The sequence below is a fragment of the Thamnophis elegans genome, chromosome 6, assembly GCF_009769535.1.
Source record: "Thamnophis elegans isolate rThaEle1 chromosome 6, rThaEle1.pri, whole genome shotgun sequence".
Lineage (NCBI taxonomy): Eukaryota > Metazoa > Chordata > Lepidosauria > Squamata > Colubridae > Thamnophis > Thamnophis elegans.
In genome coordinates this window covers 56,592,403-56,618,535 of record NC_045546.1, presented here as the reverse complement: position 1 = coordinate 56,618,535, position 26,133 = coordinate 56,592,403, and the positions used below count along the sequence as shown (strand labels likewise).

Genomic DNA, 26,133 nt, shown 5'->3' with positions numbered 1-26,133 from the left:
AACAGTCATGCTTCTAGTATTTTGCTTTATAGTACCAGTAGCTTTATACCAATTATCTAGCTTGCTCAGGTTGCTGACTCTTCCAGGCTCCTCTGCCGGTTACACCTCACCTCGTGTTATAATACCTCGCATCCTTCCAGATACAGTGCCTGCTTCCACTGTCCACACACACAAACACAGCTAGTTTTTCCCACCAACATGAGACCCATTTATCTACTCACAATATTGCATGCTTTCAAACTGCTGGGTGGGCAGGAGCTGGGGATCTAGCAATGGGAGCTGGGTTCGAACTGCTAGAGTGCAGACCATTTCTGGCTCGCAATTCCAGCATCATTAAGTCATTGAGCCACTTATCCCCACATTCCAGGTATACACATGCATTGCCAACCCTTCAGACTTGGTACAATGGACAGATATCCTCCAAGAGAGGTGGTCCCGCCCCCCCCCAAAAAAAATTGGGCCCCATGCCACCCAGTTCTCTAAAAGTGATAACCAAAATTTGAATTTCCAAATACAATTCAAAATGTTGATTGTTCTTTAAAACCCTGCATGTCATGAGGCCAAGTTTTTTTTTTTTGTGGGACCGCCTCCCCTGGAGAAGATCTACTCATTGTACCAAGTCTGAATGGTTTGTATATTCCAGATCCCTTTCCTTAACTGCTGGGTTTTTTATAATGGGCACAGTTTATGCCAGTCTAAATGATGCTAAAATAGGAAGCAAGGTTATTATATTTCCCATCGTGGATGTGTGTGTGTGTGTGTATGTGTGTGTGTAGAATGTTTTTAAAAATAGAGCATACACACATACACATATATTCTTTATATATAAAAAATAAATTATTATATATGTATATGTGTGCATTTTATGCGTGTGTATATGTGTATACACACTTACACGCACACACTTTATTATTGATGGACAGTTGAGACACTATGCCATAAGTACATCTAAACCAGGGGTGTCAAACTCAAGGCCCATGGGCCGAATCTGGCCCATGGGGTGCTTAGATCTGGCACGTGGGGCTGCCCTGGAAACAGTGAAGGGCCGGCCTACAGTGCCCTACTAGCAGAAATGGAGCTTGGGGGGGGGGAGTGCATGGAAGCTGTTGCGGCCAAAAACAGAGCCCGGGTGGATGGTGTGTGGCCCCTCCAAACTCCATTTTTGCTGGCAGAGGGCTGGAGAAGCCCATCGCGGCCAAAAACAGAGCCAGGGGGAATCACATGGCCCCCTCCCGAGCTCCATTTTCACTGACAGAGGGCTAGCAAAACAAATTATTAGAAAAAGAGGCACTTGATCACAAGGCAAGGACACATAGAGAAATGTTTCCCCTTTTGCATCTGAGCAAGGGACAAGAAAGAAGAAACGGAAAGAGAAAAGTCAAAGAAAAAGAAGGGAAGAGGGGAAGAGAGCAAGGAAGGAAAAAGAAGGAAAGAGAGGAAGGAATGGTTAGAACTGCTAAAAAAAATTAGCTATCTGTCTAGAAGTGTGCTAATTTTTATGCAATTCAGTAACTAATCTAGATCCCATCTCATACAATAAAGTGCTGCACTAGATCTCTGTCTGAAAAATAGTTAAATTTTAATCACAGATTTGTGTTCAAGAAGGAATCCTAATTTTGTGGTTGCTGCTTTTCATAGCCCTTGCTTCATAGTAGTGTCACTTTATCCTCATGTTTGAGTAATATGATTAATTTGATTAATGTGTCAGCAGCTCAGTTCTGTCCAAGACGCACATTCAACTTTTTCCATAGCAGGAAAAAAAGAAGTTTGTCATTTTCAAGAACAAAGGCAGGAAATCTCCAGAGCACGAGCAAAACACTGGAACAGGGAAGATGGGGATGGTAAACTGAATGACAGTTAATTGTTTAAACAGACTTGTGTTATTAAGGAAGCAAGAAACTTCATTACTTTATATGGTATTCTGATGGCTAATCATATATAAACTAGGCTAAAAAAATGACATAGATCAGCTTTCCTCAACTTGTGCCCTCCAGATGTGCTAGACAACTCATCTCATTCCAGTCAGCATGAGATTTGCTGACTGGCACAAATGCCAATATAACTGCCAAATACCATATTGGGAAAGCTTGTATGTTAATTGACTAAACATCATTTTCTCCTTAACAAATGCAACTTTAAAGCATGTACTATGCTTAAAGATTATGTAATTTGTTACATAAGACTATGTAACAAATTAATCAATCGTGATTTGTTTTTTAAACTTAGTTAAATTTATGAACTATTCAATCTGTTCACAAGGAAAATAGATACCATACATTCTAAAAATGAATAATTCCTCATGATGGCCTTTTTAAGCTATATTTAAATTGTAAGAAAGCCACATTAAATTATCAGGTGTGTTTTATTTCAAATGAGGAATAAAAGAGATACATTTTTTAAAACTAATGGGATTCCTGACCTTAAGTGCGTTACAAGACTTTTTGCATTACAAGCTTCAGTCTAATATCTAGATAATCCCAGTTGCTTTTCAGGGCTTTCATCAATGCTTAAAATAGGATATCATGAACTTTGACATTAAAACAATCTTTGAAAGATACGTAGCTTTAAGCAGCTACTCTCACAACACTTCGCTGAACGTACTCGCTCTCCCAACGGGGAGCTTACTTAACAAGCCCTACATCACAATGTGCAAGAAGTGTTCTGGCATTGCCAAACTTGACATCAGTATCTAGCATAGTGGAGAAAATAATGGGTCACATTGACACCAGTTAGCAGCATCTTTTTCTTGTGTTATATCTATACTAATAATAATTGAGGTCAGGAGCACTGGCCCATTCCAACTTATGAAAAAAAAGAGCTGGCCACTGCTATTTTTTAAGTTTAAAATGCCCAAAGAATGCTTTGTGCAATATTAATTACACATGGTAGCAAAGTAAATTAATTATTTGCTGCCTTTTCCTTTGTCCCCAAATCTGTTACCTAAGAAGGCTGCCTTCCTTCATTAGTAGTAAATAGATCCTAATTAAAGCATCTCCACACTATGCTTAGTGCTAGTCATAGCTAATTTCACTAAATGTTGCGCACGGTTATTTGTCTCTGTCTTCAGAGTTGAAGGTAAGAGTTCTAATTCAAACTTATTTCATATATAGAAGGCAATACACATTTAGAAACCAGAGGACTTCTTCAGACTGTTCAGATGTTGAAATAACACATTAGTTGTTAACTGATAAGCTATTTTAAACTGACCAGTGGACCTTGCATCTGTATCCTTTGACTTCTTCCCCTCTTCCCTCCCCATCCATATTTAAATTCTACATCAGTCTATAGTCCAGTATTTCTCAACCAGAGGAACTTTAAGATGTGTGAATTTCAACTGCAGAAATTCCCCAGCCAGCATTGCTGGTTGTTGGTGAGTTGAAATCCATATTTCTTAAATTTGCTCAGGTTGGAAAACATTGTCTACCCACTCCATTGCATCTAAGGAAATTGGCATAGCTTACCAAAACAGGTACCTATTAATAAAATTAATTAATTTTGTTGGAAAAAATATCCATCTGAGTTCAGTTCTGAGTGGGGAGAAAGACATTGGAAACATGGAGGCAGCTCGGAATGATGGTCTAATGATGAACAGGACCACATGGGTTTGAATCCTGAGTAGCTGACCACATGGAGTGGAGTGTTATTTATATCCTCTCTTGGGCTTTGAACTTGAGCTTCCTGTTCCTCTGGCAAGGTATCCTATTGGTTGCAGACTCCCATGTGGAGTCATATTTGGCTGAGTGATGTAATGAACGGGCTTAGTTGTGCCATGTGGTGAGCTCTGCTGATAATCATATTATGTCTTGGAGGTTCATGTCTTAATCCCATCACCCTGGAACTGAGGTCCTTTGTTTTGTAGATAGGCTGGGCCAGTCCTCAATGGGCACCAAATATCTGCTGGGGGGCAGGGGGCTAGGGCTGAGTTTCTGTCTCCAAGAGCATGTTTCTCAATTTCGCATCCAGGGAAATATAACATTCTGCCTTTTTAATATTTCCTAAAATATCTCATTCTTCTAGGAGGGGTGGGTGCTAACTTTCTTCAATTTGCAAAGATGGGACCAGGATCCTTCTGTGATGATTTACACAGCTCTGTGTCTACAGTTCCTTTCTCTCAGCACGGTAGGGTATCTCCCCCCTGCATCTTAAGTATATAGTATATATAGGGCATATAGTATTATTAAGCCAGCATGAAATGAATTTTTGCACTAAGATATGATTTATAAAGGCATAAAATAAATTCACAAATCTGCTAAATAGTGTTTAGGACACTAAAGGCAATCCTGCCCTCCAGTGGTCAGTTAGGGCTTAATGCAGGGCTTTCATTTTCTCTGACACATTTCTCACTTAACTACATAAATTTTTGGCTCAATTGTGGTTGTAAATTGAGGACTACCTGTATCCTCTATGCATGTGGGTTGGGTACTAGTGAGAAAGAACAGGGCACTAATGGGCGCCAGAAGGTAAAATGTAGGGTTAGGAGCCTATGTATCCGTGTTGGGAACAAGTGAAACATTGCAATTTCTGCCCCTTTTGTTCTTGCATGCAATGTCTGCACACAATATAAAACAGCAAAAGTTACATTGTGTTATTGTAATTCACATTTTATCATTTTGATAATATTAACTGATAGTTTAGATCATCAATATCTGGTGGTGCTTATATAGATTTTGATATATTTAGAGGTTGTTTTTTTAAGTAAAAAGCTTCAGAATATTTTTTCAGTTGTTATTCATTAATATACCATTTGTGTCTTGTTTAGATACAAACCATCATGTTATTTCCTGGTGATTATTATGGAGAAAAAGTTCTGTTTGAAATCTTTCTGTAGGTATTCAGTGACTGTTAAGGTGATAATCTTCTCTAAACTTAGTTGCATGCAAGCTTTTAGAAAGCATTAATCTGGAAGAAAAGCCCATTCTTACAAAATTCTTCAATGAACCACTTTGAGTTTCTCAAGTGTCTCCTTACTTTCATAAGGAGCATTTCAAAAGCTCTCTGGTCCCTTATGTTTTTAAGAGACAGACTGATATAGCATATGAGAAAGGAGCCATGAGTTTAATGTTACATTGCCACAAACAGCTCCAAATAGCAGATTGATATATTTATAACTCGTGACCCGACAAATGCACGCCCGACAAATGCATGCCGACAAATCCACCGCGACAAAACGGTGACGTTGAAAGCGTGCCCATTAAAGCGCGCCCACAAAACCGCGCCCACAAAAGCGCGATTAGGGTTTTTAGGTTAGGATTAGGGTTTGGGTTGTTAACGTTACCGTTGTTTTCGCGTTGTTTTCGATGGTGCACTTTTGTCGGCGCGCATTTGTTGACGCGTTTTAGTGGGCGTGCTTTCAACATCGCAGTTTTGTTGTGGCGGTTTTGTCAGTGCACATTTGTTGGGCGCGCATTTGTCGGTGAACCTTTATAACTATTAAAGTATATTATTTAAGTTGTAAAGATTTCTAAATATGGATCTATGCATATGAATAATAAATACAGAAATTATGCAAGCAAAATGATGATCTTGTGTCATTTTGTTGATGTTGTTTCCTCTTTGGGGCAATGTGTATGTGATTTTGTCACATTTAGTTCATTGAATTCATTGAATGAAAAATAAATGCGACATTACTAGACTTTTTTTTTATTTTAAAGCTGGTATCTTGCTCCTTTGGCCTAGTAAGATAAATGATAAAAGATAAATTTGCAAAGTAAACAGAGGAACTGTACTGCATTTGTCTCATATTTATTTTTAAAATGCAAGCTTCTAAGGAGAATGTAAAAGAGAATGGAGGAAAAGGAATTGCTTATTTCACATTTTCTTTATTGATTGCCACTGGCTGGAATTTCAGGTTGCATGCTAGATATCAGTAAAACAGATGGAACTATATTAGAATTACAGCAAGATTAAGGAAGGTGGCATATATACTGCTGACCAGGGACAGCTGAATACAGGTTTGAAGCTTCTGAACTGTGATGGATCCTGAAAGGCCTGCAAAGATTCTCTTTCTTGCATTAGTGGCTCTTACGATGTCACTGCTATGGATGTTGCAGAGGGATTTTTTTTAAAAAAAATACACTTTTAATGAAGAAAATTATAAATCCCTCCAAGTACCATGAACTCCTTCATTTCTTTTTAGTTAAAAGTGGGCAGAGCAAATTTGTTGCAACTGTCAACCACTCCCCACTTCCGCCACCGCCACCACCACTCTCCTACTCAGCTAAGCACACCTCGCTCCTGCCTCTTCAATTACTTTAGAAGACAACAAATCTGTATTCTTTCATTGCATCAGCCTTCATAGGACTGATCTATGCTTTGACAGCTCATGTTGCCAATCTGGCCCTGTATTTGGGCTTGACAGATGTTATCAGATACAGCCTGAGATTTAGAACCCTTTCAGCAAGAATACAGAAGGCTCTGGAAGATACTTCATCTTCCTTGTCATCCTAACAAGGTGTGTGAAAGTGGGGGAAAGTTTAGGCTAAAGCTTCAAATCCTCTAGCTGCTCATCCAGCCCTCATTCCTTCCAAGAGAAGAATGAAAACAAAAAGAAAACCTCCTAGACGTTCACTGATATCTATGTAAGGGTGCTGTGAATGAGGCCTGAAAGGGGTGAATAGCCTGGATGCTTCAGCAGCAGGAGGTTCAAACTAAGAAGACTGAGCTGAAGTCGGCTTCTCTTCACGGGATACAGGGATGGGTCTCTCGCTATGGCCGGGCTCTGTGGCAGACTGAACCTTGGGGGCAGAGAAGGTTAGCATGCCATCGGTAGACAGAGAGCAAGTGATGGCTGATTGGTCAACAGTGGAAGGAAGACGGTATCGACGATGGAATTCACGGGAAATGTATCCATGGTCATCCTGAAGTGAAACGCAACAAAAACAAAAACAAAACAAAACTCATTGGCATTAAAGGGTGTAGTTAACAGAGTCAATTGCTCTGTAAACATCAGCTTGGTGCAGAAATGATCCAACATATAGCCCCTCCACATTGCTTTCATTCTTTCTCTCCCCTCTTCAAAGAGCAGATTGATTAATTTATGCATGATATAGCCAGTCATATATTCTATACAAGGCTGTCTCTGAAGATATCTTCATATTGTAATTGGTGCAAAATGCAATGACCTCCTTCTTGGCTAGTACCAGTCACCAGAGCACATAGCATCCATATTGCAGGTCCAGCATTGGCTACCTGAATTTTCCCAGGTGCGATCTGAAGTGCTCCTGCTGACTATAAAGCCTTAAATGTCTTGGAACCCAGGTTTTTGAAGTACCACTTTCCAAGCCAGAATCAACCCATCCTGTATGGTCATTCCAGGAGAAGTTGAAGTTCCCCATTTCCATGATGTGAGGCCAAGATCATGTTTATAGCCCTGCTGTATAATATGGCTTCTTTTAAGAAAGCAGACTAATTCCTTCTTTAACATCACTCCTGAAGATATAAAGACAGAGCTCTTCCTGAAAACATTTGGTGGAAAAATTTTTTGGTATTACTATCATTAATTTTATTAATTTATGTAGTTTTTTTGTTGAATTGGAGAAATCCCATTGTTGAATTGGAGAAATCCCATTTAAATTACTGGGATCATTTTTAAAATTTACCTTTTTATTTTTATCTTACTGTGTATGTTTTAAGTATATATTTGTCCTGCAGCTGGTTGTAAATTGCCAGGAATCCCTGACAGATTCAGTGATGTACATGTGTATAAATATTGTGCTGTTTTAGAAATGTTAATAAACATAATTTAAGGCTTTGGGCATTTCTACATAAAGGGACATGCAATACTTTGAAAACAACTATAGACCTCTATGTAGATCATCCCTCTGCCTCTGTGGACTTTTCTACCTGATACTGGTGCGGAGTCTTTAAGTCACATTGAACTTACAATTCCTTCTCAAAGAGCAGGTGGAAACCATGACCAACATAACTTGTACATAGCTAATGTACAAATTGTGCCCATTCCTTCAGGCAGTTGCTCACATCTTTAGTTACTCATTCTCTAGTCATCTCAAAAATGGACTTTATGCTCTACATGGCATTTACTTTGAGGACTACTTGAAACATCAGCTTATCCAGAATATGGCACCACAATATGCCAATGGGATGTTGCTATTCCATAAGCTATACTGGCTACAAGTTGGCATCCAGGTGCAAATTCAAAATGCTAATTATGCTTTATAAAGTCATTCATGATATAAAACGTGCCTATCCAGGGAGATCAGACAAAGGAAGTGTGCTTTGAGTCTCTTTGATTAAACAGTGTGATCTATCAGGATCTCAGAAGCTACCTTTTCTGTTGTAGTGGATGAACATCCTCCTAAAGATCTGCATGGCTCCTATCTGTTAATATATTAGTGTTAGCCATGTAGTTTCAGCTTGTAAATGGTATTAAATAAATAGGTTCTCATGATGTCAATAGTGTTGAAATGCTAACCAATGTAATACTTTCTTAGCCACACTGTAGTTGAAAGCTAGAGATTCAGGGATGAGGAAAGGAGAGTCAATGATAGCTCTATTTTGCCACTATGGGGGAACTCTTGTACTCTCCTCCTCCTTCCAACTCTTAAGCTTCAAGATCTGCAAAACAGATATTAACTTGAGATGTCTATGGTTCCCTTCCCATTCCCATCACAAACGAGACAAAAGGAAGAAGGGGAAAACTGGCAACCTGTTTCCTCTTTCCATCTTCCTTTTGGCAGGGAGTTGGATGTGCTGCAAAATATCAGAACTTTGAAGGAGGGAGGGTAATATTTTTGTTTTTCCTTTTCTTTTCCTTCTTTCCATTTTGAAAGTGAGAAACTGTCATAGTGAAAGCAGCAGTGACCTACAGTGACTCTGCTTATTGCCAGGAGTTTGAGCCTGACCAGCTCAAGGTTGACTCAGCCTTCCATCCTTCTGAGATTGGTAAAATGAGGACCCAGATTGCTTGGGGTGGTATGCTGACTCTGTAAACTGCTTAGAGAGGGCTGTAAAGCACTATGGAGCAGTGTATAAGTCTAAATGCTAATCACTATTGCTATAGCAGCCTGTAGCAAGACAGTGATTTTCACTCCTTATTAGTGGTGGGTTGCAAGTGGTACACCCCGGTATAGGTGGATCAGAGCCTGCCCGGAGCACCGGGTACCATTCTGGTACAGTGCTCCGGAGGGCCCACCCGCCCATGCGAGCTCCTTACCTGTCCTTTAAGACTTTGGCGCTTCCACGCATGCACATGGCACGTACGGCGCCTGCACGATGCTCCGCTGAGCAGCTGGAGCGTCGCGGAGGCTTGCAGAGGCATTGCAGGCAGGTATGATGCATGAGCGTGCCATGCGCGTCCATGTGGGTGATGCCGGGCCCGTTCCAACCAGTATGGTTGGAACGGAATCCGGAACCCATCACTGACCCTTATTCTCAACTGGTAGAAGTGTGTGTGTGGGGGGGGGGGGTGGAAATCATAGATCAATTTCAAAGTATTTTGGAGGATCTAGTGAGTGAAAACTTTATTTTTTCTTCATAGCATCTTGCTGAAACTGCAGGGTACACTTTTTTTTCTGGAATAACTAAGTGTGGCCCAAGCCTGACATTGTATGGGCTGAAAGAGAGTGATTGACCCAAAGTCAGCTAGCTGACATTTATGGCTAAGGCAGGAATAGAAGTTACAGTCTTCTGGTTTCTAGTCTGGTGCCTTAACCAGTAGACCAAATTGGCTCACCAATTTATCCAACTGTAGTAATGTAGAAATCCCTGTGGTTAATAGAAGTAGCAAAACAAATGAGCTGTCAGATTAATTGATAATGAATTGATATAGTTCTGAGATAATATAATCAGCTGTTTGAATTATCTTTCTGCTTTCCTACAACCCCCCCCCCCCCGAACTTTTTGCAGTTAATAAATTAGCAGCATACAGAAACAGGTAAGATGAAACAGAATTTTTGTACCTCATTTTTCTTTTTTTCTAGATTTTTACTTTATGACATAAGTACATCACCCCCATACTGCATGGGCCAACAGTGATTAAGATAGGATGTTTAGGTTCATAAAGATGTGATTTCAAAAATTAACATATTCCATTATCCTCTTTGCAGATGAGGAACCATTACTCTTGTACTGTCTTTTCCCATTGTTACAAGCATCAAATTCATGTTGTTTCATTATTCTTTTTCATGGTTGCAATCTGTCTGAGAGAGAGATAACTGTTGATCAAAGTTTTAAGATTAAAAATGAGATTCTGTGACTTTCCCAAGATTAATCTTTCAAGTATTGACTCAAAAAGTATTACGTTCAGGGCTACAATCTTGGGGTACACATAAATGAAATATATATTTTACTTCAAGCTTGAAACAAATCATTCTATCTGGAATATTACATCACAATATTTCAAGCTGCCTGTACTTTGACAGAGCAAAATCTGAAGCAGATAAAATATTTTGTAACCTTTATTTCCCACCACAGGATCACAAGAATAGGAGGGACATGACTTCATGTTGAGGGCTATCAACAAGCCAACTTGAGGATGATGACGAAGATGATGATAAAATAAAACAGAAAGAAAAAACACAACAAAAAAGAAAGAAAAAACAAGACAAATATAACAATATAAAATAGTTATATAGCCTTCTGTATTGGCATTCATGTTTAGCCTTTGTAGTTCTTTATTCTGCATTGCCTTCCTATCGATTTAAACTTCTCCGAGAATGTAATAACATTAGCGCTAACACTTGTAATAATATTAGTTGTTCATATCATCATCATAATTACATTGTAGTCAATACTTTAAGTTTGATAGTAATTAGTAACTTTGGTTAATTTTTATTCAATACTAGTTTAGAAAAAAACCCACAAACAAATATTTCTGTTTCCTGTTTTGGCTTCTGTTTTCTAGCCACTTATAAATTCTATTCCATATTTTATAGAAATCCGATTCTTCTCTTTCTCTGACTGTTTTGTTCAGACATTTCATTACCCAACTAGGTAACATCTTCTGTGCTAGAAGGGAGTGGAGTTTGCTTTCTGTTTACTGTAGCTTGTCCAGGGGACCAGGGTCCAAAGTATCATATCTGGATCCAGACTTGGCAGCTTCTAGCCCTCTGGCTAGTGCCTGGCAGACTAGTTGAGAAGGATATTGGACTAGTTGAAAAGTTACTGTATATAAACAAAGAACAAATGCACTCCCTTCAAGCACTGAAGATGTTATCTGGTCAGATAATGAAACATCTTCAAGAAAACAACCAAATTGCCATATGGAGAGATTTGTTTCATCTTTCTTCAAGTGCAATTATACCTTTCTTCCTTTGCATTGGTGAGGGGGAGCTATGCTTTTTTTAAAAAACAACAATAACTGGTTATTAGCCTGACATTCTCTAGTTTAAAAAACTATTAACTCACTGATGGACAGACTAACTAATTGTGTGCCCTCAAAAAGCAATGCGTATATCTTAATCTCTTGCACAGTCTTTCAAATCATTTAGGAAAGGAAGGAAGGAAGGAAGGAAGGAAGGAAGGAAGGAAGGAAGGAAGGAAGGAAGGAAGGAAGGAAGGAAAGAAGGAGCATGTGCAAGCTTATTCTGGAAATACAGACTTTTCCCATCTGACTGCCACCATTTACATTCTAAATGTAAATTATATTTAAATCCTCAGTAGCAAAAAAAGGCATGCACAGACATACCCAAGCTGATACACAAAGGCAAAGTTAATTTGCATAGAGTCTGCTGCATTTTTAAATGCACTTGGATCTCTACAAACCAACGAACACAAGAAACACAGAGTACAATAGTAAACACCCAAAACTCAGCAAGCCATCCAAAGTTATTCCCTTTTCAATGGCATTTCAATCAAAAACTCCCAAAGAGCCATTGCCAAAGTATCTGAAGCAAGCCATCACCTTCAAACATTTCAGAAAATAAAAGATAGCTATGTGGAATGGCAACTGAGCTTAGGTATGCGGATACACTTTGCAAATGTTCCATTTGTCCTATTGATTGTGGGTGCCTTTCAGTGTGCTTTTGAAGTGAGGCAGGAGGGGGTGCACAGGTAAACCCACCAGTGGCTGGCCAGGTTAGGTGGTCTTAATAGGATGGACCTTATACACTTATATTAGCTTGACATTTCACTCTAGTGCACTTTGACTTCTAACTTCCTCCTAAGTATTACAAATATTATGGGAACATGTCGCAAGCTTCTGCACAAGGATGGCACACAGAAGTAATATGGGTGTAGAATACTGAAAATAGCCAAAGGACAGAATAATGCGGGCATCATCTCAGCACTTTTTCTATCCTGTTTTTATGACTTATAGGATTCACTTCTGCATTGTTCCAAAATGTATTTCCCTGTCCTCAGCAGGGGGCTTGGACATTCAAAATGCCTATTGTAATGCCTTCTGATTTATGAAGTTTGATTAAAAGGTATAAAATCACTGCCCAGGGCGTAGCCCAGGCAGTTCAGTTTTGGTGTGCGAACACTCTGAACTCTTGATGCGTCAATAAAGCTGTTTTTCTCGCACCTTCGTAGTCTCGAGTCGTGGTCTTTCGTAAATAGATTGCTAAACCAAACCTCAATCTGCTGCTACAGAAGAGCAAGACAAGCTGCATTATACAGGTATGCTGAATCACAAATCAGCAGGAGCATGCACAGAACACACCCATGCTTTTAAGATGAGTAGCCAGACCAATATAGAATTACTTTTTCTCACTGACATTTCACCTGATTTTCTTTATATGTAAACCAGCACATTCACTTAATATATAAATATTTTATAAAACAACAATGGCTGCTAGTGAGGGAACGATCAGATCCCAAATGGTTTCTTTAAAATGCCAGCAGCATTGCTCCAAAACTCCATTCCCAGATCATGCTACCAACCCTAAGACGGTAGTGATAAGTTCATGTCTGGTCTATCTTGCTATACTGGCCTAGGAAGGAAAATTCTACTGGCAAGAGGCAAGACAATTTTTAACTGCATCACCTAAAACAGTAGAAAACACTAGAAATGTTTTCCCTTCAAATGGTCACCTTGTGTTTTATGCTTGAACCAAAGCTCATGAAGAATATACATTTTGTTTTGAGCATGAACTCTTCAACGCAGCAGTTTTGAATTTAACATGTTTTGAACAATCCTACTAAAATATATTCAAGGTCAGTCTCTGTGTGGCAAGTCCTGAGGTAGATATTTCTAACATTTCTGTACTGTATTTGAAAAAAATCCATTTCTAGATTCTCAACTCTAAGGAACTTTGCTAACTTATAAAAGCAGGGTCTTTGCAATTTATTCAGTAGTATTGCTGAATAATGGAGTTCATTTTGGCACCATTTTTTTCATAATATGCCCTCTAAAATAAATGCCCAGGAGTGATTTTTAAGGACAAATAATTCATTTGGCCCTAACTTCATAACTCCTTATATGAAAAATGTTCCTTTCTTTCATTTTCCCTGTCTCACACACAGTCACAGATATATGGCCCTGATACAGACTAGGATTATACTGTGGGAGTATTTTGCTTCTGACAATGATTTATATTTAGATTAAGCCAAAAGTGGGATGAAGATTTATTGATTGATTTATGAGGTGTATGTGGCAACATAATGTTTAGGTGGGGTACAATAAACCATTAAAATCACAACAACTAGAAATGACAGGCACTTAGAAACCCACAAAATACATTGCAACCCTTTAGGCGGTAATTTCGATCAATCTATTTCCAAATACAAGGAAAAAGGCACGTTTTAATGCCTTTCCAAAGACCAGCAGGATTGGGTCTTCAATTTAAATTAATAAAGTCATTCAGATCAAAAACAAAGTGCAGGACAAATTAAATTTTCTCATCTACCACACTGGACATAAAGCTAAATACTTACATAGTTTGATCTTGTTTCTTTTTTATTTCCTCTCTCTAAAAGTACTAGATTTTAAGGCCTCAAAGAAAGGGGCTGTTAATCCCACTTAGCACAGTCTTATAACTTTAAGGGAAATGATGACTTTATAGGTTCATATTTTCACATAGCAAAGTGTGAAATTCTGGATTTCCACATGAAAAGCAATATATTTCTTAGTGGGGGTTTTTGTTATCTATTGAGTATTTATGTTACTTATGGCAGTATTGTCCATTGGAGAAAGACCAAAATGTATAATAAAGTAAAAAAAAAGTATCATTTAAAAAGTTTTCAGAACTTTAAATAGATTGTAGAGTAGTAGTATGTTAAGTCATTCGTAGCAAAAAAAATGAAGAAATAAAAATATAAACTGGTGGATCACAATATAATGAAATGAATACGTTAAAGTAGACTCTAATCCACCAAAATATATAAGATAATTTGTTTGTCTTTGTGGTCTGTGTGACCTTTTATAATTTTAATTAGATTGTTAAAGAAAATCCAAACTGTAGAAGTATAAAGAGAAGAAAAAGTTGACTAGGAGGAAGATAATGAACTGTGGATATTTTCCATTTCTTCTGAAGCAGTTTGAAGATGTTTCATGGCTGTTTCCCAAAACTTCAGACTTTACAGACTGAGGACAAGCAGTTATTGGCAATAGCAGTGGACTTAGCAGTGGACTTATATACCGCTTCATAGGCCTTTCAGGCCTCTCTAAGCGGTTTACAGAGAGTCAGCATATTGCCCCCAACAATCTGGGTCCTCATTTTACCCACCTCGGAAGGATGGAAGGCTGAGTCAACCCTGAGCCGGTGAGATTTGAACCGCTGACCTGCTGATCTAGCAGTAGCCTGCAGTGCTGCATTTAACCACTGCGCCACCTTGGCAAGCGAGGTAGCCTAGACACGTGCCATAAATAAGCAAACTAACAATAAATAAAAGCCACTATCCATCTCTGTCTGCCATAAGTAACATAAATACTCAATAGGTAACAAAAAAAAACATTATTATTTTTTTTTTTTGCTATGAATGACTAACATACTGTAGCTACTCCTCTACAATCTATTTCAAGTTCTGAAAACTTTTTAAATAATATTACTATTTTTCTTACTCTACTATACATTTTGGTCTTTCTCCAATGGACAATGCAGCTATATTTACCTGACATTATTTGCGCACAAGCTTTTTTCTTAGAACTGCAGATTACATTTTTTATGTAGTCAAAGATCATTCTCCGATTATGTCTATTGCCTTCTAAATATGATGAGAAATTTTTTTTTTAAAAAAACCTGTAATCAGAGTTGGAAGGAGACTTCAAGTCCAGATTTGAAATTAGTGGCATTATGGCTTCCTTTAATGATGACAGTCCAGCTCTGTTTTAATATCTCTAGTGCAAGAGAAGTTACTACCTTTCAAGTCAGTCTATTGGAAAACACTTTCCATAGGAAATGTCTATTTTTTAGCTTATAATAAACATTCCTAAAACTTCTAGCCATTGGTATTAGTCCTATAGTAACATTATCATCACCATATCTAATCATATGATCTTTCCTGGAGCAGATGCAGAATCAACCCCCTTTACCTAAACTGTTAATATCAAGTGAATGAAAACAATTTCTTTGCATTTGTAATGTAATGGAAATTTTCATTATCACTCTTCCTTACCTGTCTTTCATTATGTTTGCCATGAATTTCCACAAAGTCCTCGATGACTTTCACACTCAAATCTTCAGGGGAGAAATGCTTTACATCCAAAAAGACAAGAAACTTGTCTCGGTCAGATCTCACCTGGAATAAAATAAAGACCACAAAAAACACATTCCCCCCCAAGAATTAAAATTTAAACTATTAGCAAGATTAGGTGATTAAGCTATTTTTTATTCTCTTCTCTCAGATTATGTGATGATGTCCTCTGCAATACAGTTTATAAGAACAAAATATCTGAGCTTTTTAAAAGTAGCCTCGGGCTAGGGCTGGTTGGAGATGAACTGACTAGGGGGTGCTAAATACCTTACTGCAATGAATATTGAGTTGGGGAGCTTTTGTGCTAGCAAGATTTTTAAAATAATTTGTATATAGAAAATATGGTAGAAGACTACTGTATCATATTAAACTAAAATGAATGTGTGGACAAAGTTTTTATGGTGCTTTTGTCTTTCTTCACCTTATATGAGTCTAAATGACATGATCTTTTTTTCTTGCTATTTGGAAAACCTATGAAGGTGAAGAAAGAGTACACAGGAGGCAGGAGGCAATAGAAGTTATCCATGTTTAAGTACTATTTTAAGATTGATAATTGAAAATAACAATATTGATTTATTCAAAGCATAGGAATTAATATGCTAGATTTGGATATACATTTTGGACTTGTATATGTTCCTACAGAAAAGCTTCTTGCAATGCATTTTCTGAATTCCTTTCACTTCACATTAAGATCACAGCACCATTCACTTAGTGGTTTGGGCATTTTGTGAATAGATTTTTTTTCATTTCCATCAAATCATTTAGTACAATTTGTAATTCACTGACCTTAAATATACATACATGCATAAATAGTAATCTTAAGATTTCTCACTGATTTTTGAAAGTAACCACTTTAACATCTTGCTAGCTTGTTGACTTATATTTTACATGTTTGTAGAATATGGAACAGAAGAAAGAGTAAACAGGTGGCATTTCAAACCTGACTGTTCTGAACACATGGTCTCCGTAACACTTTATCTTTATAAATGGTTGGTAGGCTATTCTTTCATATAGACCACTAAAAGCACTCTGATCATAACATGCCTAACATTTTCTGTAAAGAACAAGGTGCAGAACTAATAGTTGAACATGAATTTATTTCTAGCTATAAAGAAACCATTTGATTTGAATACAAATGTCACACACACAAACATCTGCTTTCAGCTAAGTATGTATATATGTATTCCAATCTATATTTAGCAAATATTTAAGTATATTAAGAACAAATATGCTTCTTCCTTTCAAAGTATCATCACAAGACACCTGCATTACAATTTAAGTATTTGATAAGAACAACAGTCTGCTATTGTTCTTTGGCCATCTAACCTGCCTATAATATTGATAAGATTGATTAAATTCTGGAACAAGTTCAGATTATGTTGTTTGCTTTTGCAAACTATTGTAAATCCTACCACATTCTGGCCTCTAGTCAATGTTGCCAGAAATCAAAACCCTGGTGGTTTAGTGTTGCTTTTAGGAGAGATCTTTAAAATGGTTTAAATATATTGACGTATAGGGGTCTTACCTCAGAAACACCTGAGTCCAGCAAAGTACGGAAGAAAGATTGCCTGTAGTATGGGCTGATGGTAGAAGAAAACAAAGGCAGGAGATCATATTCAAAAAAACCATCTCCAAAAAAATGGTCAAAAAAGCGGCTTGGAATTAAAGGTCCAAGAGCCCGTTTGAACCAGGGATGCTGAATGGTAATATCCATGGTCTTTGCTGTGGCTGCAAGCTTAGAAGTGGGGAAAAAGACAGTGCAGTCACTTTGATGATAGTGAGGTCTTAGCTGAACCACACTGTGGGATTATAGAAAACATCCCTCTATATATACCACTTTGGCAGAATGAAGCATCAGCGGGATTTCTGGAAAGACATGATCTCATTATGAAGGTCAATCTGGTCAGCAGAAATTGTAGGGACTGACCTGGGAGTGACAGTCTCGTTAGAATCAGAGCCAGAGGGCTGGACAGTCTTCAGCATTCTCTGGAGAGAAGAGCTATTGTATTATTTACCAGCCAGCCATAACACGGTCCTTTTGCCTAGGGACTCACAAGAGAACGTTTTGCCGACAATACCACAGATCTTCATAATATCTTCATAAATGACTTAGATGAGGTAATAAAAGGGGAACTTACCAAATTTGCAGATGATACTAAGCTGGCAGAAATAGCTAACACCCTAGATGATAGGCTCAAGATCCAGATGGATCTTGACAGACTTGAACACTGGGCCCTATCTAACAAAATGAAATTTAATTAGATAAAAGTAAAATCTTACACTTGGGCAACAAAAATGAAACATACACATATAGATTGGGAGAAACCAGGCTTAATAGCAGTAACTGTGAGAGGGATCTTGGAATCTTAGTGGACAACCAATTAAATATGAGTTAACAGTGTGTGGTGGCAGCCAAAAAAGCCAATGCAATACTAAATTGCATTAACAGAGGGATACAATCAAGATCAAATGAGGTACTAAAACCATTCTATAGAGTCTTAGTAAGATCACACCTAGAACACTACATCCAGTTTTAGTCACCATGCTATTAAAAAGATGTTGAGACTATAGAAAAAGTGCAGAGAAGAGCAACCAAGATGATTAGGGGGATGGAGGCTAAAACATACGATGAACGATTGGAGGAAATGGGCATGGCTAGTCTAGTGAAGAGAAGGACCAGTGGAGATATGATAGTAATGTTCCAATATTTAAGGGTCTGCCACAGAGAGGGGGGGGGGGTGTTTAAACTCTTTTCCAAAGTATCTGAAGGCCAGACAAGGAATAATGGATGGAAACTGAACAAGGAGAAATAAGAAGAAATTTTCTGACAGTGAGCGCAATCAACCTATGGAACAGCTTGCCTTCAAGAGTTGTGGGAGCTTCATCACTGGAGGCTTTCAAGAAGAGATTGGACTACCATTTGTCAGAAATGGTGTAGGGTCTCCTGCTTGGGCAGGGGTTGAACTAAATGACGGGCAAGGTCCCTTCCAACTCCGTTAATCTGTTAAGATATTTGTAAATCCTACATCTCTCTAATTATTTTTGCCTGAGATCAAGGAGAAAAGTGATTTTCCCCCCGGAAATGAATGTATTATTCAGGATTACAGATGTTTTACTTTAGACTGAAAAGAACTGAAAGAAAGCAATTGTGAGAATACATGGAGAAAAATAAAAAATGACAATTTCACCTGTGAACATATTGAGCTGGATACAGCAGCTATAAATCAAGAATCCAAATTCAATTTACTTTATAAGTCAGCACCAATGTGTAAATATTCATTTTAAAAATACCCTAAACATGCTGAATGTAAAATAATGATGAGTTTTTCCTACTTTTGTGTAACTGCTAGAAAAGAAGATTCTGAATGGGAATGCTAGACTGAAATGTTGCATGGTTAGTATTTGTGCATTTATCTTGGCAGTTTGGAAATTGCATCAAAACTGCCAAAATAAGCCTCCCGAAGCCATCTTATAGGGGAGATGGGCAACTTAAAAAAATAATTAAACAAAGAAATGAACAAATAAATAAATAAAATGCTTAATTTGCCCTTTGACATCCTTGAACAGCTTATTATTTGAAATATACGTATATCTGATTGCCCATATTGCATCAAATGACCATAGGCACCTAACAATATACAAATAAAAAAAATTAAAAAAGACAAATACTCTGACAGATCACCATATGCCATAACAAAACACCAATGCTGTGCTTATTCTGGCCCAATATCTGAGGGATAAGCCAGGTCTTAACAACCTTTTGTAAGGCAAGAAAGGTTAAGCAACCTCTGTATCTTAGGCACAAAACTGTACCATAGACTAGGCACAACTACAAGAAAGTCTCACTTGCTCAGTCCTGCCAAATGACAACATTTGACCAAAGGAATCTATAGTGACCTTACCTTTTCCAATTTATTGGGATGAATAGATGTCCTAGGGCAGGGGTGTCAAACTCACGGCATCACATTGTCTTCAAGTGATGTATCACGACTTTCCCCCCTTCACTAAATTGGAGGTGGGCATGGCCAGCACACCACACATCCGGTTTGTGGGATGCAAGTTTGACACCCCTATCCTAAGAAGAGATCTAACCCTATTCCATACAAGTTTTTCAGAGTACTATCCAGAACCTTGAATTACACCCCAAAATAAACTATAAATCAATGCAGCTTGTGTAACAGCAGAAACTATAGGGTGTCCAAACTGTGCCCACTGCTGCATTCTAGACCATTCTAGAAGTTTCTGGGTGCTGTTCAAAGGTAGATCCATATAGAGCATATTACACTGGTCCAAGAGGGAAGTAACTACAGCATGAGTAATTGTGAGCTATACTGTTTAGTCCAAGAATAAAGCAATCTACCCTGCTTCTTGAGAAGTAATTGTGAATCCGGGGGGAGGGGGGGCGGTCTCCAATTAGTTCAGCAATTCTGTTTAGGGGAGTGCTGTCCCATTGAGAGGTAGAGATGGCAGTTCCCCAGATCCAAGGTACCCAGAGTCAGTCCATCTTGCCTGGGTTGAGTCACAGCTATTTTTTCCCCATCCAGAAAAGCAAGCATCCGAATGGGAACACTTATCTGGTCTTGGACAGTTTATTTATAAAGCTTGAAACAGAAATCACAAGAAGCAGATTTGCAGATGCCTGCTTAAAATAACTTTTCTCCATCTAGTCCCATCACAATATTTCTTTTAAAATAGGTTAAGAGGGTTATTTAGTCTTGCAAAGTAAACCAATGGTAGTTAATGCAGTCCCAACAACCTCTGGGTTAATTTTCAGAGTGAGTTGACATGATTAGGATATTCCCATAATTTCTTAATCCCTCTGTTTAAATATCTTACCTAAACAGAATCAAAAAGATGTTCATTATGAATTTTTCAATGGAACAAAAAAAATTGATCATAAAAAAGACAGCTCTTAATTTAATCAAATAATTTTAATTTTTAAATTTCAATTACTTAATGATTTCTAGAAATGAAATCTAATGTCATAAAATATCTTTTCCCATCATAGTGGAAAAGAAGCTTCTCTCAAGCTTCTTTAGAAGTTCTTAGTATCCCTAAAATATATTTGTTTGTTTATTGTTTATTTTTCCCTGCAGGAACACAATGTATTTGAGTAGCAATCTCTTATACCATTTTTTAAAAAAAAACCAATCTAGGAAGGCAGGTCAGGCTGAGAGAGTATAAGTGCTAAAGATCACCTACTGTAGTACTTAAAAGTTTATGAACCCTCCTGAATTTTCAATATTTCTTCATAAATATGATATAAAACACAATCTGTTTGCAACACAAATCCTAAAAGTGGATAAAGAGAATCCAGTTAAAGAAATGAGTCAAAAACCTCATACAGTACTTCTTCATTTGTGAGATAAGCGGAAATTCTCTGCATATTATTTTTACATATCTAAAATTATTGAGATTCATTTTACTGTATAATTTGCTTCGCATCAAAGTTAAAAATGGGCTCTTTTTACAAAGGCTGATTTTTTTCCCAAAAGAATTTATATAATATCAACAATCTGCTGGATGCTGTCAAAGAGGCTTAGAAAGCTATGAGCAAGCCCCTTTTTCACCTCAGAGCCCAAGTCATGAACATTGAACAAATCCCATCAGTGCTTGGGGTATATAATAGCATTGTTGCTAAATCAATGGTGAATTGTATTGCTAATCCCTGGCGCTTATTCAGCCAAGCTCAGCAAGTTTCAGCCACATAACGCACCAATACCTTCACCAATGTATTTATAGGGTAGAAGTGATACTCAGCATCTCAAATCCATAAACTTTCAGGACAAACGAACAGAAGGAAACAAAACCAAGATTATGAAGAGTGCATTGATAGCCATTCTACTTCCTGCTCAAGAACAGGCCAAAAGTCATTTTCCTCTTATTGAGTTACTAATTGTTTAAATCCAGTGTTGAAATATGGACAGAAACTGGCTCCACTAAGTTTGTATTATGCCAAAGTATCCAATGTGGCATTCTTGCTTGCCCCTCTGCATCACTCTCCAAATGTGGATTCTAACTTAACCAGCAGATAGGCAAAGTAGCAAGAATTTAGTTTAACATACCTGATGAACAAGTTTGGGTGCAGTTTATCTAGTGGTCCAACTTTGATGATAAATGACCTGTTGGATTTTTGCAGTCTTAGCTTTACTGAACTCTATAACATCTGAATTTTCATGGCATCCTAACCGATTGTTTTTTCTAAACTATTTCCAAAGTTATAGATGATTGAATAAAGGAAAAAGAGTTGACAAAATGAAATGGAACAATCAAACTATGTTATTTTTTAAATTTTCATCCAGTGTTTCACAATAACATCTCTATCAATCTACTTGTGTCTAATTATAAATTACCCACACACAGTAATTTTAAGTACTGTAGTACTGAAATTATGTTTCTTTGTCTGTTTTCTGTTCTGTTGTGTGGTTATATATTTCATCTTCGTAGTTTATCTATAAACTGCACAAAAGCCTTTTCAAGAAAGGAATAAGCTAAAATGCTTGTTAACAAACCAATTAAACAAGATGATCGTTGCTCTCACAGCCAGCAGATTTGAGATCCTAAGTAATCCCTCCCTTTGGTGTTCATTTCCACCCATCTCTGAATTAACTACTCTAGTAAAACGATCATGAATGAGAATTGGATAGTGAATCTTGCGGCCTGCCACACTGTAATATTTCTCATATATATTTCTCATACAACAAACTACACTTCACTATTTATACAGAAAACATGCATGCAGTACTACTCTAGCAATTTATAGCACTGTGCATTAACAAAAACAGATTTTATATCACTATAGCTTGGATTCTACAAGTTGCTAGCACAGAAAATTTACACATTGGTTACAGCTTATGTTAAGATGATGTCTTTCTAATATCTCTCTAAAGTGTCTCATAACTATTTGCTATCCCAAATAAGTGTTGGATAACCCTTTAAACATCAAGATGTATGCTTTAACTTAAGAAGCACAAGCATATTGAAATTCCTCCACTTCTCAGGAAAGTTCTGAAAAAGCAAAGAGGGGGGAAATGGTGAGGGGGGGGGCTTCTGGTAGTTGCAATAATATTGGATCATTGTGAATTTTCTTTTAAATTTGTCTGCTGCTTATAGCTTGTTGGAATGGAGCAGCACAGAAATACCACAATAAATATAATGGAACGGAAAAGATGATGTTGAATAAAAGGTTCTAAAAGATTTGTCAGTTTTATTCTCTTTCTCAAAAGAACAGAACTTACCTTGAAAATAACACTCTAATAATACTATCATCTGCTGTAAATGTTGTGGCCAAATGTTTAACACAGCTGCTGCTTCTGTTTACAGAATCAGAGATTTCACATGACACAGCTTTTTTCCTCTTTATTTCTACACACTGGAGCTCAGATAATCTTTCTAGTGTATACACAGCACAGCAGAAGTAATGTGCATTCTTCAGCTGAAATAACAACCTACTTCATGCCCATCCAACTCTTTTTGTGCAGATTATGGACCGGATGGTGGAGCTGGCTTTCTCTTCTGGGAAACTTTCACAATCCAATGTTTCCCATAGCAGAGAATTTGTAAATCCTGGTCCTTTCTTTTATCTAAACAGATAGGGGATCTTTGTGTCATATTAGATACAGCTTGCTTTCATGATTCAAAAGATGAGGTGGCATTAGGTATTAACGGTAGCACAAATGTACATGGCACTGAATTACACTTCCCACCATCACTGAAGCCTACCCTGCTTCCTCTATAGGTTATGAATTTGTACACATAAAATAATGCTGATATTAAGCGTGGGTACAATTCACTTACAATTCGTTGTTCACACTAAACTTTCAAGTTACTTGCTAAACAATTTTAAATCCTGTGCTATAAAATAGCTTACTTGACAACATGCTTATTTATAGTGCAATTTGCTTGGCTATGGTTTAGTGGTAGGCACCTAACCAGTCAGCATACTAATGATTGAAAAAATTGTGCCTTGTAAGAGAAGTATTGCTATAACTCTCCAGATTTTATTGGACTTCATTTTCATTAGCCTTAGCCAACATAGCCAAACAGCATGGGAATATGGACATTTTATTCCCCGCTTCTACTAATGGAATGCATGAAGATTAGTAAATAAAGGCAAATTACTGTATAAGAAATAAGTATGATGACACAAGACCCCTTCTCCATAGGAAATATTTATGAAGACTCCAACGATCCTAGTGAGACTTATGTGCAAAATGCCTTTTTGATGGGCTCTCCTATGGTAACAGTATCAGCAGTATAGTTTTGCTTCTTCTCTAAGAGTTGGTCTTGTATGACTAATACAAGTGGCAACTGCAGCAATTTCATTAAAGCTAACTACCTATTTGCATCCTCCATGATTATTCAGACAAGAGTTATTCTGTGCATAAAGAGAGAATGGCAACTTATCCCTCTATCAACAGTGGAGAAAACAATGTAGTTTTGAAAGAAGGAAAAGGTTAAACAAGAACAAATAATTTTTGCTGATACAAGAGAAGGGTGTTGTTTTACTGTTGTGTAGAACGGTGTTCAGTAATGAACTGGTATTATATTTTTCATCTGGCCTGTTTTATATTTGATGTATTCATGGTGGTAGACATACCTAATGCACCTGCCTATTTTCTCCACAACTCTATGAAAATGGGTTGGGTCAAGAAAAAGTGACATACATAATTCATTCTTCTGGTTTTAGGTCAACACCTTAATCATTATTCCAAACCTAATGAATACCAGCCTATTTGGGAAAAAATAGAAAAAAATCTGCCCAAAAATTATGTTTCTATTTTTTAAACCCACCCTGAAGAAAAATGCTTTACTTCATAAAATGTAGAATAATTTTACTTTAGAGCCACTTTGATGTGTGGCAAGGCAATCAGGTTAAAAACAGAGAAACTGTGAGTTCTAGACCTGCTTTGGGCATGAAATCAGCTGGGGGATCTTGAGCGATTTATTTTCTCTCAGCCTAAGAAACAGCCAGTAGCAAACCAATTCTACAAAACTTGCCAAGAAAATTGCTGGGGTTTGTCCAGGCAGTCTGTGATAAACGGACATGGCTGAATGGAAGTTAAACATGTTTTTGCTTTACAATAAAATATGGATTATCCTGAGCATAGCCAATCTGAACAACAAAGTTGTTGAAGTGGAAAGACAGATCTTAATTGATAAATATTGGGAATTTCACTGTAATAAAGACATAAAATGATATAGATATACTGAACAACACAAACTGCATTTTCTTTAGTCTTGCTATTACATTGCATAAATGCTTGCGTTTACCAATGTAAAAGCTATTTTGTTTGATGACTGATATATGAACTTATCTATCTCTACCTCAGATAAGTTCAGCTATCAGTCATCTCTTCTTAGCTTGTGAATTCACCTAATGGCTGAATCTGACCATCATATTAAGTGAACTACAGGTCATTTTATAAATGGTTTACTGAAGGAGTAGACTGGTTCTCACACTGTCCTAATCTGTGCAAATGAGAACAGTTGGGTTCACTGTTCTAAACCAAACCAAAATTGGAAGATGCCTTGGATGTGCAATTGCCCAATTCATTCTGGTCACCTTTCTTGTTAAGATAATCGTGAAGGAGGGAAAGGCTACACATGAAAGAGAATCTCCTATGATACAAAGGTATAGTTCTGTTCATTTGCCATCGTGATATTCACATCTGCATTGTCTATTCAGGTCAGTTTATCTGAAATACCAAATTTAGAAATATTTTTGGCCATATTCCCAAATTTATATTCAACATTTTATTCTAACCAATTTTGGCAAATATTTTTGTTGCCTTTAAACGGAAATTATAAATATAATATATATTTGATAATTTATTACATAAATATAATATATTAGCAAATTAAATCCAGCCAATCTTGGCTTACCTCCCCTAGAGCTGAAATTAATTAGGTTCTGGAGAACCAGTTGCAGAAATTTTGAGTAGTTTGGAGAACCAGCAAACACCACCTCTGGCTGGCCCAAGAGTGGGGTGGGAATGGAGATTTTGCAATATCCTTCCCCTGCCACGCCCATCAAGCCACGCCCACGGAACCGGTAGTAAAAAATTGAATTTCATCACTGACCTCCCCCCAATAAAAGTCACTAGAAGTGGATCTAATTAGTACTTCGATGGGAGACCCAATGTAAATTACTTGTCCCATCCACGTAAGCCATTGCAACAGGCCCATCATCCTGAAGTAAGTCCTCGTCTACGATAGTCTTATCAGAACCTTTCCATGATTTATCAGACTTAATTCACCGCTTTAAATAATGTAAACATTTTATATGATGGCAACTAAATGTCTTTTTAATTGGGATATTAAAAAAAATAGCAATGGTACGATAAAGAAGGAATAAATCGAAAAGGACGATCCTGAAACTAATCCTCTGGAGCGGGTGCAGAAACCTTCCGCTCAGGCTGAGCTACCCGGAGCCAAAAGGAAGAGAGGCCGGGCGCGGACGGTAGCACCAAGCGCATGCGTGAAACATTTCTCAGGCGCCCCACCTTTCTGTGCCGATTGGTCGTAGCCACTCGATCATTT

General features: G+C 37.5%; 1 protein-coding gene across 1 annotated transcript; it reads right to left on the bottom strand.

Moving 5' to 3' along the window:
- Nucleotides 1–6,647: 6,647 nt before the first annotated feature.
- On the bottom strand, nt 6,648–17,305 carry CRYAA (crystallin alpha A). The gene is made up of 3 exons (XM_032220216.1): nt 17,117–17,305; nt 15,514–15,636; nt 6,648–6,857 (listed from the first exon to the last, which is right to left on the bottom strand). The coding sequence occupies exons 1-3, from the start codon at nt 17,303–17,305 to the stop codon at nt 6,648–6,650; spliced, it is 522 nt and encodes a 173-aa protein (XP_032076107.1).
- Between the last annotated feature and the right edge of the window lie 8,828 nt (nt 17,306–26,133).

Coding starts and splice junctions, on each gene's coding strand:
- CRYAA (XM_032220216.1), bottom strand. CDS start 17,305: ATGGATATTACCATTCAGCATCCCTGGTTCAAACGGGCTCTTGGACCT. Junction 15,637..17,116: donor TGGACTCAGGTGTTTCTGAG/GTAAGACCCCTA, acceptor ATTTTATTCCAG/GTGAGATCTGACCGAGACAA. Junction 6,858..15,513: donor GCAAACATAATGAAAGACAG/GTAAGGAAGAGT, acceptor GTTTCACTTCAG/GATGACCATGGATACATTTC.